At 50.1% G+C, this 12,728-nt stretch overlaps 1 protein-coding gene across 5 annotated transcripts; it reads left to right on the forward strand.

Moving 5' to 3' along the window:
• Positions 1-22: 22 nt before the first annotated feature.
• Positions 23-11,264, forward strand: LOC131514240 (kelch domain-containing protein 3). Of its 5 annotated transcripts, XM_058734011.1 has the most exons (15): positions 23-221; positions 2,355-2,567; positions 2,745-2,921; positions 3,069-3,184; positions 3,367-3,438; positions 3,568-3,781; positions 3,862-3,948; positions 4,343-4,451; positions 4,574-4,647; positions 8,527-8,674; positions 9,387-9,453; positions 9,533-9,637; positions 9,997-10,071; positions 10,183-10,300; positions 10,747-11,264. In XM_058734011.1, the coding sequence occupies exons 2-15, from the start codon at positions 2,414-2,416 to the stop codon at positions 10,881-10,883; spliced, it is 1,653 nt and encodes a 550-aa protein (XP_058589994.1). In that variant the 5' UTR covers positions 23-221; positions 2,355-2,413; the 3' UTR covers positions 10,884-11,264. The 5 variants fall into 5 exon arrangements, with proteins under 5 accessions (XP_058589994.1, XP_058589989.1, XP_058589990.1 ...); XM_058734007.1 differs by lacking the exons at positions 8,527-8,674; positions 9,387-9,453; positions 9,533-9,637; ... (1 more) ...; positions 10,183-10,300; positions 10,747-11,264 and adding exons at positions 1,051-1,124; positions 4,759-4,837; positions 5,970-6,589 and having other exon boundaries at positions 69-221; XM_058734008.1 differs by lacking the exons at positions 8,527-8,674; positions 9,387-9,453; positions 9,533-9,637; ... (1 more) ...; positions 10,183-10,300; positions 10,747-11,264 and adding exons at positions 1,051-1,092; positions 4,759-4,837; positions 5,970-6,589 and having other exon boundaries at positions 69-221.
• Positions 11,265-12,728: the final 1,464 nt, after the last annotated feature.

The raw sequence follows: 12,728 nt of genomic DNA on the forward strand, positions 1-12,728 counted from the left end.
TCCTCAGCCCCTCACGTCCCTCTGGAAACCCGTGGACTACAAGTCCCGGTAGGCTTCGGGCACTTAGCTCTGACTGCACGTGCGCACACGGCTGCCCGCCGGAAGGACCGAGTCTGGCTGTGTTTATCTCGTTGGGGAGCTAGCCGTCGGTTGGCGCGCAACGGGTTCTAGACTGCAGGCAGCGCGAGGATCCGCGGCCCCGCCCCGGCCCGGCCTGGCAGGTAGCCCGGGATGGGTAGAAGAACAAGGAAAATTGGAGGGGCTGGGGTCGCCCATACCTGGAGCTGGCGTCGTGGGGGAGGGGCCTGAGAGTGATGAGGTGGGGGTGGGGAGGGAACTAGGGGGATGATGGGAAAGGAGAGTGTTAATGGGGAAAGAAGGACTGGGGGAGGATGGTGAGGAAATGAGTGGGGGGGACCTGGTGGCTGGCAGAGGCACTGAAGGGAATTGGAAGGAAGACCGGGCTATGAGGAGAACGGGGAAGCTGAGGATAATGTAAAAAAAGGAGGGGAGGGTCTGGCATTGTGGGGGAGGGGAGTGTTGGGATGACTGGAAGAAGACAGGGATAGCGTCATAGGCAGGGAGGAATATCCCTGGCCGAAAGGGGTCAGTGAATATTCGCCTTTTTCCCCTTAGTGGAAGAGGGAAAATGGAGGGCTGTCGGGGTGGAGCTTGGTGCGGTGGGAGAAGGAAAAAGGAGAAAACTGCAAAGCTCACAAATCAAGAAGGGCCAGAAATGGGGAGTGGACATTGCAAGAGACCAGGGAGGGGGGTAGGTACATGAAGGGTATGCAGGAAGCTTGAGAATGCACCAATGATCCAGGAGACCCAGAGATAAATGGGGCCCCTGAGACAGTAGGGGCTTATCTCCATGAGTTTGAGTTGTCATTGTGAAGCAGCTAAGAATCTGTCCACTTTTGGATGGAATTGCTTCTCTCTTCCCTTGTGAATTCTTTACCTTGACATAGCCGAAGGGGGGGGAGTAGAAGTTATGAGGGAAGACAAAAGACACATTCTTAAACTGTTCAACCTCCTATCTGTCCCCACAAGTCCAGATCCAAGATCTTTTGGATTGAGAACAGGAGTAATGAAGTGAGAGTGGTTTCCTGCCGGGGCTATTTCAGGTTTGGCAGGCTGGCTATTTAAAGCATGGGATGGGGGGTTGAGGGAGGTTGAAGGGGGAGGGGGGCTGGCAAGCCAGCTGAAAACCGTGTCTCTTTCTTATGAGGGGCCTCCCTTACTTGCTTTCTCTATGCCTGAGGTTCTGCCAGGTTCTTCGCTCTGCCAGGGCTTCTTGAGCAGGGAGCAGATGATCCACTCAAACCCAGCAGGTGCCTGCCAACGAAGGCAATACCCATTGGAGGAACATTTATCTGACAGAGCCTTCAACTGTACCCATTATCACTAGGTTGGCAGGTCATGCTTGAGTCTATTTCTTGTCCTGCCCAAGGGCTCCCCCGCCCCCCGCCCCTTCCTCTCTCTTTTCTAACACACACCCCTACCCCATACCCCTTTCAGGGATCTAAGTGGGAGAAGAGCTGCTGAAACAGCTTGTTCTTTATTACAATAGCGGGGTTGGAGAAGTAGCAGGAGGGGAAAATTCCTCCTCTCCACCCTCACCCCCTCAGTCCCCAGCAGACACATACCTTTCTGGCTTAAGTTCCTAGTCTTGGCAGTATACCAGGCACAGCTGTTAAAGGAACTCCTCGTGCCTGTGAGGGGCCCTGGATGACCCTGATGACAACAGCTTAGCTTGACGAGAGCTCCCTTTGAGGGGCTTACCATCCGTGGAGCCCCCTGTCCTGGATCATTCCTACCCTATCCACCCTGCCCTGGATGGGGGGACTGTTTCACTCCAAAAGCCAAAAGCTTTTCTCTTTTGAAGTACCCATGCCAGCTTTCAATGGACCGATTGGGGTTGGCTGCACTATTAATAGCCCTGAGTATTTTGAGATCCCTTTCCCCACCTTAAAGAGCACAGATTCTTAGAGAGGTGGCAGTAAGCGGAGCAGAGCCAGAGAGACAAGAGAATGCACTGCCCTGGGAAGGGCAGGCGGTGCTTGCAGCTTGTGCCAGGCCAGCGACACGGTGAAGCCTCCATGAGTAAGGGATGACCATGCTGAACCTTTGATCAGCAAATTCTGAGCTGTCAATCAGGTCAGAGCCGCCCCGCCCTTCACTGTGGGAGAACACAGGACCAGGGCTAGCTCCCTGACCTCTACCTGAGCTTTGGAAAGGTGGTGTGGGAGGGCCACCAGGGTGACGCTTGGAGGCAAGGGCTGGTCCTGGGCAGAGTCCTGGTGAGCCAGATAAAGACCTTGCCTGAGGAGCCCATGGCCATAACTTGTGTGCAGGTAGCAGAGGCAGCAGGCCGTGCCGGGGGGGCATGTTGCTGTAACCAGTGACCCAGGGGATGTTACGGTGGACAGTGCACCTGGAGGGCGGGCCCCGCAGGGTGAACCATGCTGCAGTGGCTGTTGGGCACCGGGTATACTCCTTCGGGGGTTACTGCTCTGGTGAAGACTATGAAACACTGCGGCAGATTGATGTGCACATTTTCAATGCAGGTAAGCTAATGCTGGGACCATCCCTGGGTACCCATGTCAGGGAGGGGAACGGGCAGGTGAATGAGGTTTGGTGGCAGTCCCCATGGCCAAAGGGGATGGGGGAATGAATGTCTGGTTTGGGAAAAGGTGAACAGCCTGGAAGGAGGTTTCCAGGGCTGAGCAGAACTGTGCCCACAGTGTCCTTGCGTTGGACAAAGCTGCCCCCAGTGAGGCCTGCCATCCGTGGGCAGGCTCCTGTGGTACCCTACATGCGGTATGGACACTCGACCGTCCTCATCGATGACATGGTCTTCCTTTGGGGCGGGCGGAATGACACCGAAGGAGCCTGCAATGTACTTTATGCCTTTGACGTCAGTGAGTATGGATCTCAGAGAGGCTCTCTTCTGCCAAATGATGCCTCCGGGGAATGGGCTGGGAAAGGTGTGGGCTGAGGGCATTCTAGAGTCTTGGAGGAAGTGGTGTCAGAGGTTGCTTACTGACCCAGCCTCTCCTCTCTTTCAGATACTCACAAGTGGTCCACACCGCGAGTGTCAGGAACAGTTCCTGGGGCCCGGGATGGACATTCAGCTTGTGTCCTGGGCAAAACCATGTACATTTTCGGGGGCTACGAGCAGCTGGTATGTCTGGGAGCAAACTAGAGCTTTAGGGTGAGAATAAGAAAGAGAAAGGGAAATTAAGGGTGGTGGAATGGGAGGCTTTGGCTTGTTTGCGGGTTTTGACGGGAGAGGCCAAGAGTCAGAGGGTCACCACGGATCCCCTCTTTGATTCCTTTCTTCACTTCCTTTCTCTTCCCACTCAGGCGGACTGCTTTTCCAATGACATTCACAAGCTGGATACCAGTACCATGACATGGACCCTTATTTGTACAAAGGTCTGCCTTTTCTTCTTCCTCCCAGATCCTTACTTTCAATTGAAGAAATCATAGGAAGCTCAGTGAGAGCAGATACCCTCCTTGCCTCTGTGCTGACTCCCACTCTTTTGTCTCTCTGCTCCTGCCCAGGGCAACCCTGCACGCTGGAGGGACTTTCACTCAGCTACAATGCTGGGCAGTCACATGTATGTCTTTGGGGGCCGTGCCGACCGCTTTGGGCCATTCCATTCCAACAATGAGATTTACTGCAACCGCATCCGTGTCTTTGACACCAGGACTGAGGCCTGGTTGGACTGTCCACCCACTCCAGTGCTGCCTGAGGGCCGCCGGAGCCACTCAGCCTGTGAGTGTCTGTCGGTCTCTGTGGGGGTCCCCTTTCCCACCTGTTGCCCTCACACTCTTCACGTTTCTCTTTCCTTCCAGTTGGTTATAATGGGGAGCTGTACATCTTTGGTGGCTATAATGCAAGGCTGAACCGGCATTTCCACGACCTCTGGAAGTTTAACCCTGGTACAGAGCGCTGCCTTTAAATTTTTTTTTTTTTTAATGTTTACTTATTTTTGAGAGAGAGAGAGAGAGACAGAGTGTGAACTGGGGAGGGGCAGAGAGAGAGGGAGACCCAGAATCCGAAGCAGGCTCCAGGCTCTGAGCTGTCAGCACAGACCCCGACGTGGGGCTAGAACTCACAAACCAAGAGATCATGACCTGAGCTCAAGTCAGATTAACCGACTCAGCTTAACCGACTGAGCCACCCAGGCGCCCCCAGAGCACTGCCTTTAAGGGGAGAACAAGGAGCAATTGGGGGAGGGGAAAAAATAATCCTAAGTAGGTGAGGGTGAGCATGGGGGTAGGGAGGATGTCTGGACTGGGCAGGTATTAAACCTCCATATAAACTTCTCTTCAGTGTCCTTTACCTGGAAAAAGATTGAACCGAAGGGGAAGGGGCCATGTCCCCGCCGGCGCCAGTGCTGCTGTATTGTTGGCGACAAGATTGTTCTCTTTGGGGGTACCAGGTTAGGAGGAAAGTGGGAGGGCCTGGGGAAGGGCCCAATCTGACTGCATGGGAGGCATTTGAGGAGAAGGGTCTCATGGGTAGTCTTTCCTCCTTCCTTAATCTCTTTTTTGATCCCTATAGTCCATCTCCTGAGGAAGGCCTGGGAGATGAATTTGACCTCATAGATCATTCTGATTTACACATTTTGGACTTTAGTAAGTACACATATTTCCAGATGTGTATCCCTGTCTTTGGGTGGTGACATTGAGGAGTGGACCCTTTCCTTGGTTCTGAGCGTATCCCTCTCTCTGACTTCTCCTTCAAAGGCCCTAGTCTGAAGACTCTGTGTAAACTGGCCGTGATTCAGTATAACCTGGACCAGTCGTGTTTGCCCCATGACATCAGGTACAGTGAGTGGTTGGAGAGGAGGGATTGGTTGAGAGTGTGTGATCAGATGAACTTGTTTCTCAGTATAGAGGGGACAGAAGTTTTTGTTCTGCTGGAGATGTAATGTACTTGAGAGTGAGAGCAAAGGAGATACAGGATTATCAGCTGGGTAAATCATATGAAGAAAAAAAAATCCGGTGTTTCAAACCAAGCTCAGAAGCATCACTTCCTGAGACCCGAGCCTGTATGGTTGTTTTTAACATGCTGAGAAAGTTCAATTAAATCTTTGAAGTTAGCTGCAAAGTATAGGAATCTTTGGATCACATTAGTTCCAGAGTTAAGGGAGGTCCTTCCTAGCTACTTCCCTTTGAATTCCATTCTTAGGTCCAAATCAAGCACCAAAAGTTATTTGGTGTATACTTGTGTCCTTCAGGGTCATTATGGACACTTCCCTCTCCTGTATCAGTTCAGTTTAACTCTTACTTGCCTGGGGGAGGGGGGTGGTGGTGTTCAGTATTTGGTGACACGAAGTATACAAGGCTGAACTGATTGGCTCATAGACTTGCTCAGGATTGACACATGTGCAAGTATTTCATACCAAGTAGACTGTAGCGAGGGTCTTGGCATAAAGGGGGTACTTGGTAAATCTTTGTAGGATGACAGAATTGTCAAAAAGAAAGGGAGAAAAAAGGGATTTAATTTTAATGTGGTGGGAGGGCTGGGGAAGTCTGTACAAGCCTAGGAGAGGGGAGTCAGGCCTTTAAAGGGTTGGGAGTTGAGAGTAAAAACAGGCATTCCTGGTTGGATCTGAGCAGAGGGGGAAAGGTAGGGTGGGAAGTTTACTGAGGTGTGTATACAGATGATTTTTTCCAGGAGTTGGGCACAAGCACACATATATAAACATAGATAGGAAGTCTACATGAGCTGGCAGGTGGATGAGTGGGTGATACCAGATTTGGTGGTGGGTGGGGCCATGATTGTTAACAATCATGTCAAACAGTAAGGCTATAAGAAAGAGGTGGCTGTGGGTGGTTGAGCTTTAGGATGTTGAAGGGACTGGTGTGTTCATAGCTTTGTTTGAGCAATTCTGGGCTTGAGGGTGGAGGCTCCACTCTTCTGCCCTTTCTGCCTGTCATTGTTGGCCTTCCAGGTGGGAGCTGAATGCCATGACCACCAACAGCAATATCAGTCGCCCCATCGTCTCCTCCCATGGGTAGGAGAAAGTTGCTGCCGCCTCCTTTCCTGAGCCTGCTATTATCTTCACTGCACTTCCTCATCCCTCACCTGCCTGCCCCTTTGGTCCCTGGACTCGGTATACCTCTGCGTGGAGTTGTTGGACTAGAGGTGTTTCCTGTGCTGTGAACTCAGTGGGGAGCTGTAGGGGGGAGGGCTAGTTCCCTACCCCCTTGGGCCGAGGGCCCCTTCCCCTTGGTGCTCTGTCCCATACACCTCCTTCCAACTGCTCCTGGGCCTCTGCTCTGCCCCAGGCCAGCCAGGTTCTGTTGGGAAGTGAAGGGAATGGGGATTAGGGAGAAGCAAGCAGTGTCTGAGCCTCAGGAGCTTCCCCCACCCTTGTTTCTACCCCCTCCCCCTGCTTGAGTCAAGAGCATTGATTGGGAGCTGAGAGGAGTTGCAACTGTTGCCATGAAACCCTCATTCTCCCTGACCTGGGGAGGCGAGGACCAGCAGATAATCCCACCGTTCCCTGAGCTGTTGCTGTTCCCTGACGCTCCCAGCCAGCTCAGATTTTATAAAAATGGATTAAAAATCTCCAAACGTGTGATGTTTTTGTGGAATACGATGGGGGTGGATGGCAGAAGCTTGCGAAAGGACAGGGTGCTTCTCTGCCAGGTTCTGGCTTCTCTGCCAAGAGCAAAAGGAAACCAAATACCACCAAGGTCTGGCCCTGGCTTTTCTACAGCGCGGAGTCCAGCGCCATGTGACCAAAAGGTGGAGACGGCATAGCGAGTGCGTGCATCCGGCCGGAGTGTCCTAGCCACCACCGGCTTGTGCAGACGCGTCTCCCGGAGAAGCCGGAAGAGGCGGGGCGGGAGGCACGAGGGCGGAAGTGGCGCCATTCGCTCCCGGCGCGTCCCACAAGCCAATGCCGAGGGAGAGTTCTCGTATCGCGGCGGCCCTCGGGTCTCTCCGCAGGGCCAGTAGAGGCGAGGAGGATGGCGAGGGCGTGGGGCCCGGGGTCCTGCGGAAGGGTGAGGGCCTGGTGCCGGGCCGAGGGGCAGCGCGGGGCGGGGGGAAGGGTAGGTGGCGGCGCAGTGACCGTGAAACTGCCTAGTTCTCTGTAAGAGGCCACCGCGGGGAGCGCCGCCGACAAAATGGGACAGTGGGGTGTGAGGAGGCGCTTCCTGGGATAGGACAGCCTGGGCAGTTTCTGAAAGGGAGGATGAGAGTTTTGCGCAGAGAGAAAACGCGTGTGTAAAAAAGTACAGTCTGGGGAGGCATTGGTTGCTGGGGGTTAGTAGGTCAGGATTGAACACATTTCGCAAATCTTCGTTGAGCATCTATCGTGTGCGGGCTGTTCTAGATGCCATTCTAGTTGCTGTAGATACAGTAGTGAATAAAAGCCGTCAAAAACTCCTGTTCCGGGGTGACTGGCAGGCTCAGTCAGTAGAGCATGTGACTCGATCTGGGAGGTGTGGGTTCAAGCTCACATTGGGTGTATAGATAAGTTAAAAATAAGATCTTAAAAATCGTGTTCTCATGGAACTTCTCTTTCAGAAAGGATGACTAAAAAAAAGTAAATTAATACAGTAAAAGGTAAAGCAGAGGAATGTGTATTTTTAAGGGTGAATTTTGATATGTGAATTATACCTCAGTTTTTCAAAAAGATTATAAGGGCTATGGAGAGAAAGCAAGGGAGGGCTTGCAATTTTAGGTAGTTACAGAAGGCCTCACTGAGTAGGTGACATTTGAGCAACCGTTTGAAGGAGGTGAGGAAACAGTAAATACATCTGGATAAAGATTCCAAGCAGAGGCAACATCGAATGCAAAGGAACTGAGGCAGGATCATAGATCTTCTTGCTCAGTAAGTGCTAGACTAGTTGAGAGGAGTGGGAAAGAGATTATAGGACTCAAGATTAGAGACCAGGGGTGAGGTCACATGGGGGGTTTCAAACCACTATAAGGCCTGTAGCTTTTACTCTGATCAAGATGAAGCTATTAGGGAGTTTTGAGTTCTGAAGTGATGTGATCTGAAGCATGTGTGTATGGAAAAGGGGTAGGAATGATGAGATCAGCTTTGCATTTTAGGTGCCCCTGTCCAGCCTGTCCAGCATAACTTTGGGAGGAGATGGAGGTTGGAAGACCAGTTAGGAGGCTAGAGCACTGGCTGAGGTGAGAGGTGCTGAGAGTATGAAGGAGAGCACTGGCAGTGGTAACTGAGCAAGGAAGACATGCCCTGTGGGGAAGACCGTGAAGGCAGGATTCAAAAGAAAATGAAAAAGAATGGACTGTGGCTTGGCCTACCCCCAACCGTACATTTGTATACCTTCCTTAGCAGGTGGTGGGGATGGTTGGGAAGTTAGGTGTCAGTGTAGCACTCTTGCAACCTGCGCTGCCTAAAGCCTGTTGTGATTGGCCTGATGGGGACATTGGAAAGGGTCAATTACTTAAGGAATGTGGGTGGGATGATATCTCTGTAATGCTGGGAGATGTTGTGCTGAGTTGTGTCCCCACCCCTCCTTCCACAGACACATCTGACATGTCATTTGAAGAGCTGTTGGAATTGCAGCACAAAGTGGGGACTAAGACATACAAACAGTTGGTAGCTGGAAACAATACTAAGAAGCCAAGTTCTAGACCACCTGTCCAAAATGCATGTGTTGCAGATAAGCACAGGTGAGGAGCAAGGCCTGCCCCAGGAATTTGAGAATACCTGGGACTTTGAGTAGGTGTCTGCATTCCTAGATGGGAGGCTTTTGATCAAGACTGGAGAGCCAGGGAGGGCGCCTGGGTGGCCCTTTCAGTTAAGGGGCCGACTTTGGCTCAGGTCATGATCTTGCAGTTTGTGAGTTCAAGCCCCACGTCAGGCTCTTTGCTGACAGGTTGGAACCTGGAGCCTGCTTCAGATTCTGTGTCTCCCTCTCTCTCTGCCCAACTCCCACTGGCACTCTGTCTCTCTCAAAAATAAACACTAAAAACCAAACAACAACAAAAAACAACACTGGAGAGCCAGGGCATCTGGCTGGCTCAGCCAGTGGAGTGTGCACCTCTTTTTTTTTTTTTTTTTTTTTAATGTTTTTATTTTTGAGAGAGAGAGACTGAGCACTCACAATTGGGGGAAGGGCAGAGAGAGAGGGACAGAGGATCCCAGGCAGGCTCTAGGCTGAAGCGGAGAGCCTGATGTGGGGCTGAGACTCATGAACCGTGAGATCATGACCTGAGCTGAAGTCAGACATTCAACTGACTGAGCCACCCAGGTGCCCCTCTTGATCTTGGGGTTGTGAGTTTCAGCCCCATGTTGGGTATAAAGATTACCTAAAAAGAAAATCTTTAAAAAAAAACAAAAAAGGACTGGAGACCCTGGACATGTCTTTTAATTTCTCCGTAGGCCTCTGGAAATGTCAGCCAAGGTTCGGGTGCCATTTTTGCGTCAAGTTGTTCCAATCAGTAAGAAGGTGAGGAAGAGGCAGGAAGGGCTGTCTCAGTGAGGGGAGATTGAACAGTTCATTTATAGTCTCTCTGTTCTTTCCAAAGGTAGCCCGGGACCCCCGCTTTGACGATCTGTCAGGGGAATATAATCCTGAGGTGTTTGACAAAACGTATCAATTCCTGAATGACATCCGAGCCAAAGAGAAAGAGGTTTGGAACATTAGACTAGCTCATGGGGATTCCAGGGGTGGGAAACTCGGGTCCAGGTTATTGAGTTGGGCAGAGGGGAACAGGGAACATAGTGGTGGGCAGATTTATTTCTCCTTAATTGATTTAACTCTCCCAAATGTGCTTCTATTCAAATCCTGGCTCATTAGTTTACCAGCCGTGTGACCATTGGCAGGTTCCTTAACTTCTCACTTTTCTAATCATAAAGAGATAATAAAATAATTCATATCTCTTAGTGTTACTGCATTAACAAACGCGAACCTCTTAGTATAATGCTTGGCACAACATTTTGGTTGACGTTTGCAGACTGCTAACCGTCATATTCATTTTATAATGTGGAGCTTGTGAAAAAGCAGTTGAAGAAGCACCGTTCAGGGCAGGAGCACGAGAAACTGCAGCAGCTGCTCCAGAGAATGGTGAGTGGGTCAGAATCGCAGGTGGGCGGGGAGAACAGTTCAGGGCACGCGGGAGGTGGTTCACAGTCCCTCCTACTCACCCATCTCACCCACCTCGTCTTTGCTTCTCAGGAGCAGCAAGAACTGGCACAGCAGGAACGCAAGCGCCAGCAGGAGCTGCGCCTGGCCCTGAAGCAGGAGAGGCGGGCTCGGGCCCAGCAGGGCCATCGGCCATACTTCCTGAAGAAATGTAAGTGGGGCACAGCTGTCACAGGCTGGTTACAGGGACAGGCTTGGGTGGCCATAGAGGCAGCATGCTGTGTTGGGGGTCTGTGAGCTCCCTAACGAAGTCATGAAGGCTGGATCCCATGGGAAGTTGGAGGAAAATAGAAATGGTAGGGAGGAGTTAATTTGTAACTATTCTTATATCCCTAATTATAGATTATGGGCAAGGAGTGTTGCTTTTATCTCTCCCGCCTCCCCTACATATGCTGGGCCAGGCGCATAGAAGGAGCTCATAGTTGGTTTAATAGAGAAAGCAGGGAATGGTAGAAAAAATCTGCTTGCTGCATACACCAGTGAATTCCAACCAAGTCATGTATCCCAGCATCGAGGTTGAGAAGTACAGACCTGGGGAAAAGAAAAGAGGAGTGCCTCCTCCCTTGCTTACCTGCTTTCTTTCTCTTTGTTCTCTAGCTGAGCAGCGCCAGTTGGTCCTAGCGGAGAAGTTCAAGGAGTTGAAACGCAGTAAGAAGTTAGAGAGCTTCTTGAGTCGAAAGAGGCGCCGAAATGCAGGCAAGGACCGGAGACATCTCCCTTTGAACAAAGAGTAATGAGGAACGGTTCTCAGCTCTGCCACTGCCCCAGTGAGAAACGGATCTATGGGGACAGACTTGGGCTTGGCCTCTTCTAGTTGTTCATGCAAGGGCAAGGATCATAGCTGCCCTTGAGCTAGATTGGCTCAAAGATGACCAGAGGGCTCTTGGACAAGAAGAGCAGCCCAGCCTTTTGTCCTGGCACACTTTCTCTGCTTGGATCTGGTTCATCACGTCCTCATGTTCTCCCATCCTTGCTTTATACCAGTGATCGTGGTGTAGAAGAAAAAGGGCCAGTGAGTGAGTGAGTGATCTTGAGGCTAGTGAAGGCTGTAAAGTCTGTTGATAGCTCCTAGTGCTGGGACTTTATGTAAGAGCCAAATCGTAAACATTCCTGTTGTTCTTCTTTTTATTATTCCCTTTTGGTGGGTTTTTCGAGCGGCCTAGAACTACTGTTTCAGTGGGCCACCTGTGGGGGCTGGCAGCAAACTTAAGCCTCCCATAAAGTAGGAAATCAGACCAGAGACCCCTCCTACTTAAACCTCAAAGAAGACACGATCATTGAAAGAGTAAACCACTCTCACAGCTCACCTACGTAGTTTTGGTTTTGGATACAGAGGGAGAGAGGAGGTGAGGACAGAAAGTTTCCCCAGTAATGTACAAGCACAGCTGGTTGTCGGTACTGTTTGGGTCTACAGTTCCTACTCCCATGTGGACTAGAGAATCCTCAAGCTAATTAATGATTCAGTTTGAAGTGGTCTCAGGTTGGTAGTTCTTCCAGGCACCTGGCAGAAGCAAATGTAATCTTCACTTGGAGGGTTGTACTTGAAACTCAAGCCTCAAGGAGTTCCTTTAGATAAAATTTGAAGGAATGTGAGCTTTCAGTGAAAATATGAAGCACACAAGGAAAGAAATCACCATGAGCAAGAGTCATCAGGGACAATAGAAAACAGACTCAGACCAGCAAAGACAGATGTTAGAAATATAAAATACAAAACAAAATATCTTGCTTATATTTAAAGAGAAACTATGACTAAAGAAAAGAATATCTAAAAGGACCAAACTGGTTTGATAAAAAGTAGAGCTTTTAAAAATGAACAATATACTATTTGAAGTTAGAAACTTTAAGGTTGGGGTGCCTGGCTTGCTCAGTTGGTGGAGTGTGCAACCCTTGGTCTTGGTCTTGGGGTTGTGAATTTGAGCCCCACGTTGGGTGTAGAGATTACTTAAAAATCTTAAGAAAAAAGAAAGAAACTTTATGGGGCACCTGGGTGACTCGGTTAAGCATCTGACTCTTGACTTCGGCTCAGGTCATGATCTCATGGTTCGTGGAATGGAGCCCCATGTTGGACTCTATGCTGACAGTGCGGAGCCTACTTGGGATTCATTCTCTCTCTCTCTCTCTCTCTCTTCTCTCTCTCTCTCTCTCTCTCTCTCTTTCTCATGGTTCGTGGGATTGAGCCCCACATTGGGCTCTATGCTGACAGTGCGGAGCCTGCTTAGGATTCTCTCTCTCTCTCTCTCTCTCTCTCTCTCTCTCTCATGAGCATGCACTCTCCCTATCTTGCTGTCTCTCAAAAGAAATAAACATTTAAAAAAGAAAGAAACTTTATGGTTAAGCAACAGATTAGACACATCTAAAAGGAGAATGAACCGGAAGTAGATTTGAAGTTACAAAGATGGAACACAGGGATACAGAGAAATGGAAACTGAGGAAAGGATTAAAATACATAGGAAGAACAAAACATGGAAGATAGATTAAGAAGGTATAATACATATAATCTGAAATCCAGAGAAGAGAATATTTTAAAGAGGCTGAGAATTTTCTAGAATTGAAATTTATAAGCAGTAAGATTCAGAAAG

The sequence above is a fragment of the Neofelis nebulosa genome, chromosome 6 (genome assembly GCF_028018385.1).
Source record: "Neofelis nebulosa isolate mNeoNeb1 chromosome 6, mNeoNeb1.pri, whole genome shotgun sequence".
Classification (NCBI taxonomy): Eukaryota; Metazoa; Chordata; class Mammalia; order Carnivora; family Felidae; genus Neofelis; species Neofelis nebulosa.

Bases quoted from the DNA above. Each gene is read 5' to 3' on its own strand.
- LOC131514240 (XM_058734011.1), top strand. From the start codon at position 2,414: ATGTTACGGTGGACAGTGCACCTGGAGGGCGGGCCCCGCAGGGTGAAC. The intron at 2,922-3,068 runs GTGAGTATGGAT...CCTCTCTTTCAG, and splicing joins ACTTTATGCCTTTGACGTCA to ATACTCACAAGTGGTCCACA. The intron at 3,439-3,567 runs GTCTGCCTTTTC...GCTCCTGCCCAG, and splicing joins GGACCCTTATTTGTACAAAG to GGCAACCCTGCACGCTGGAG.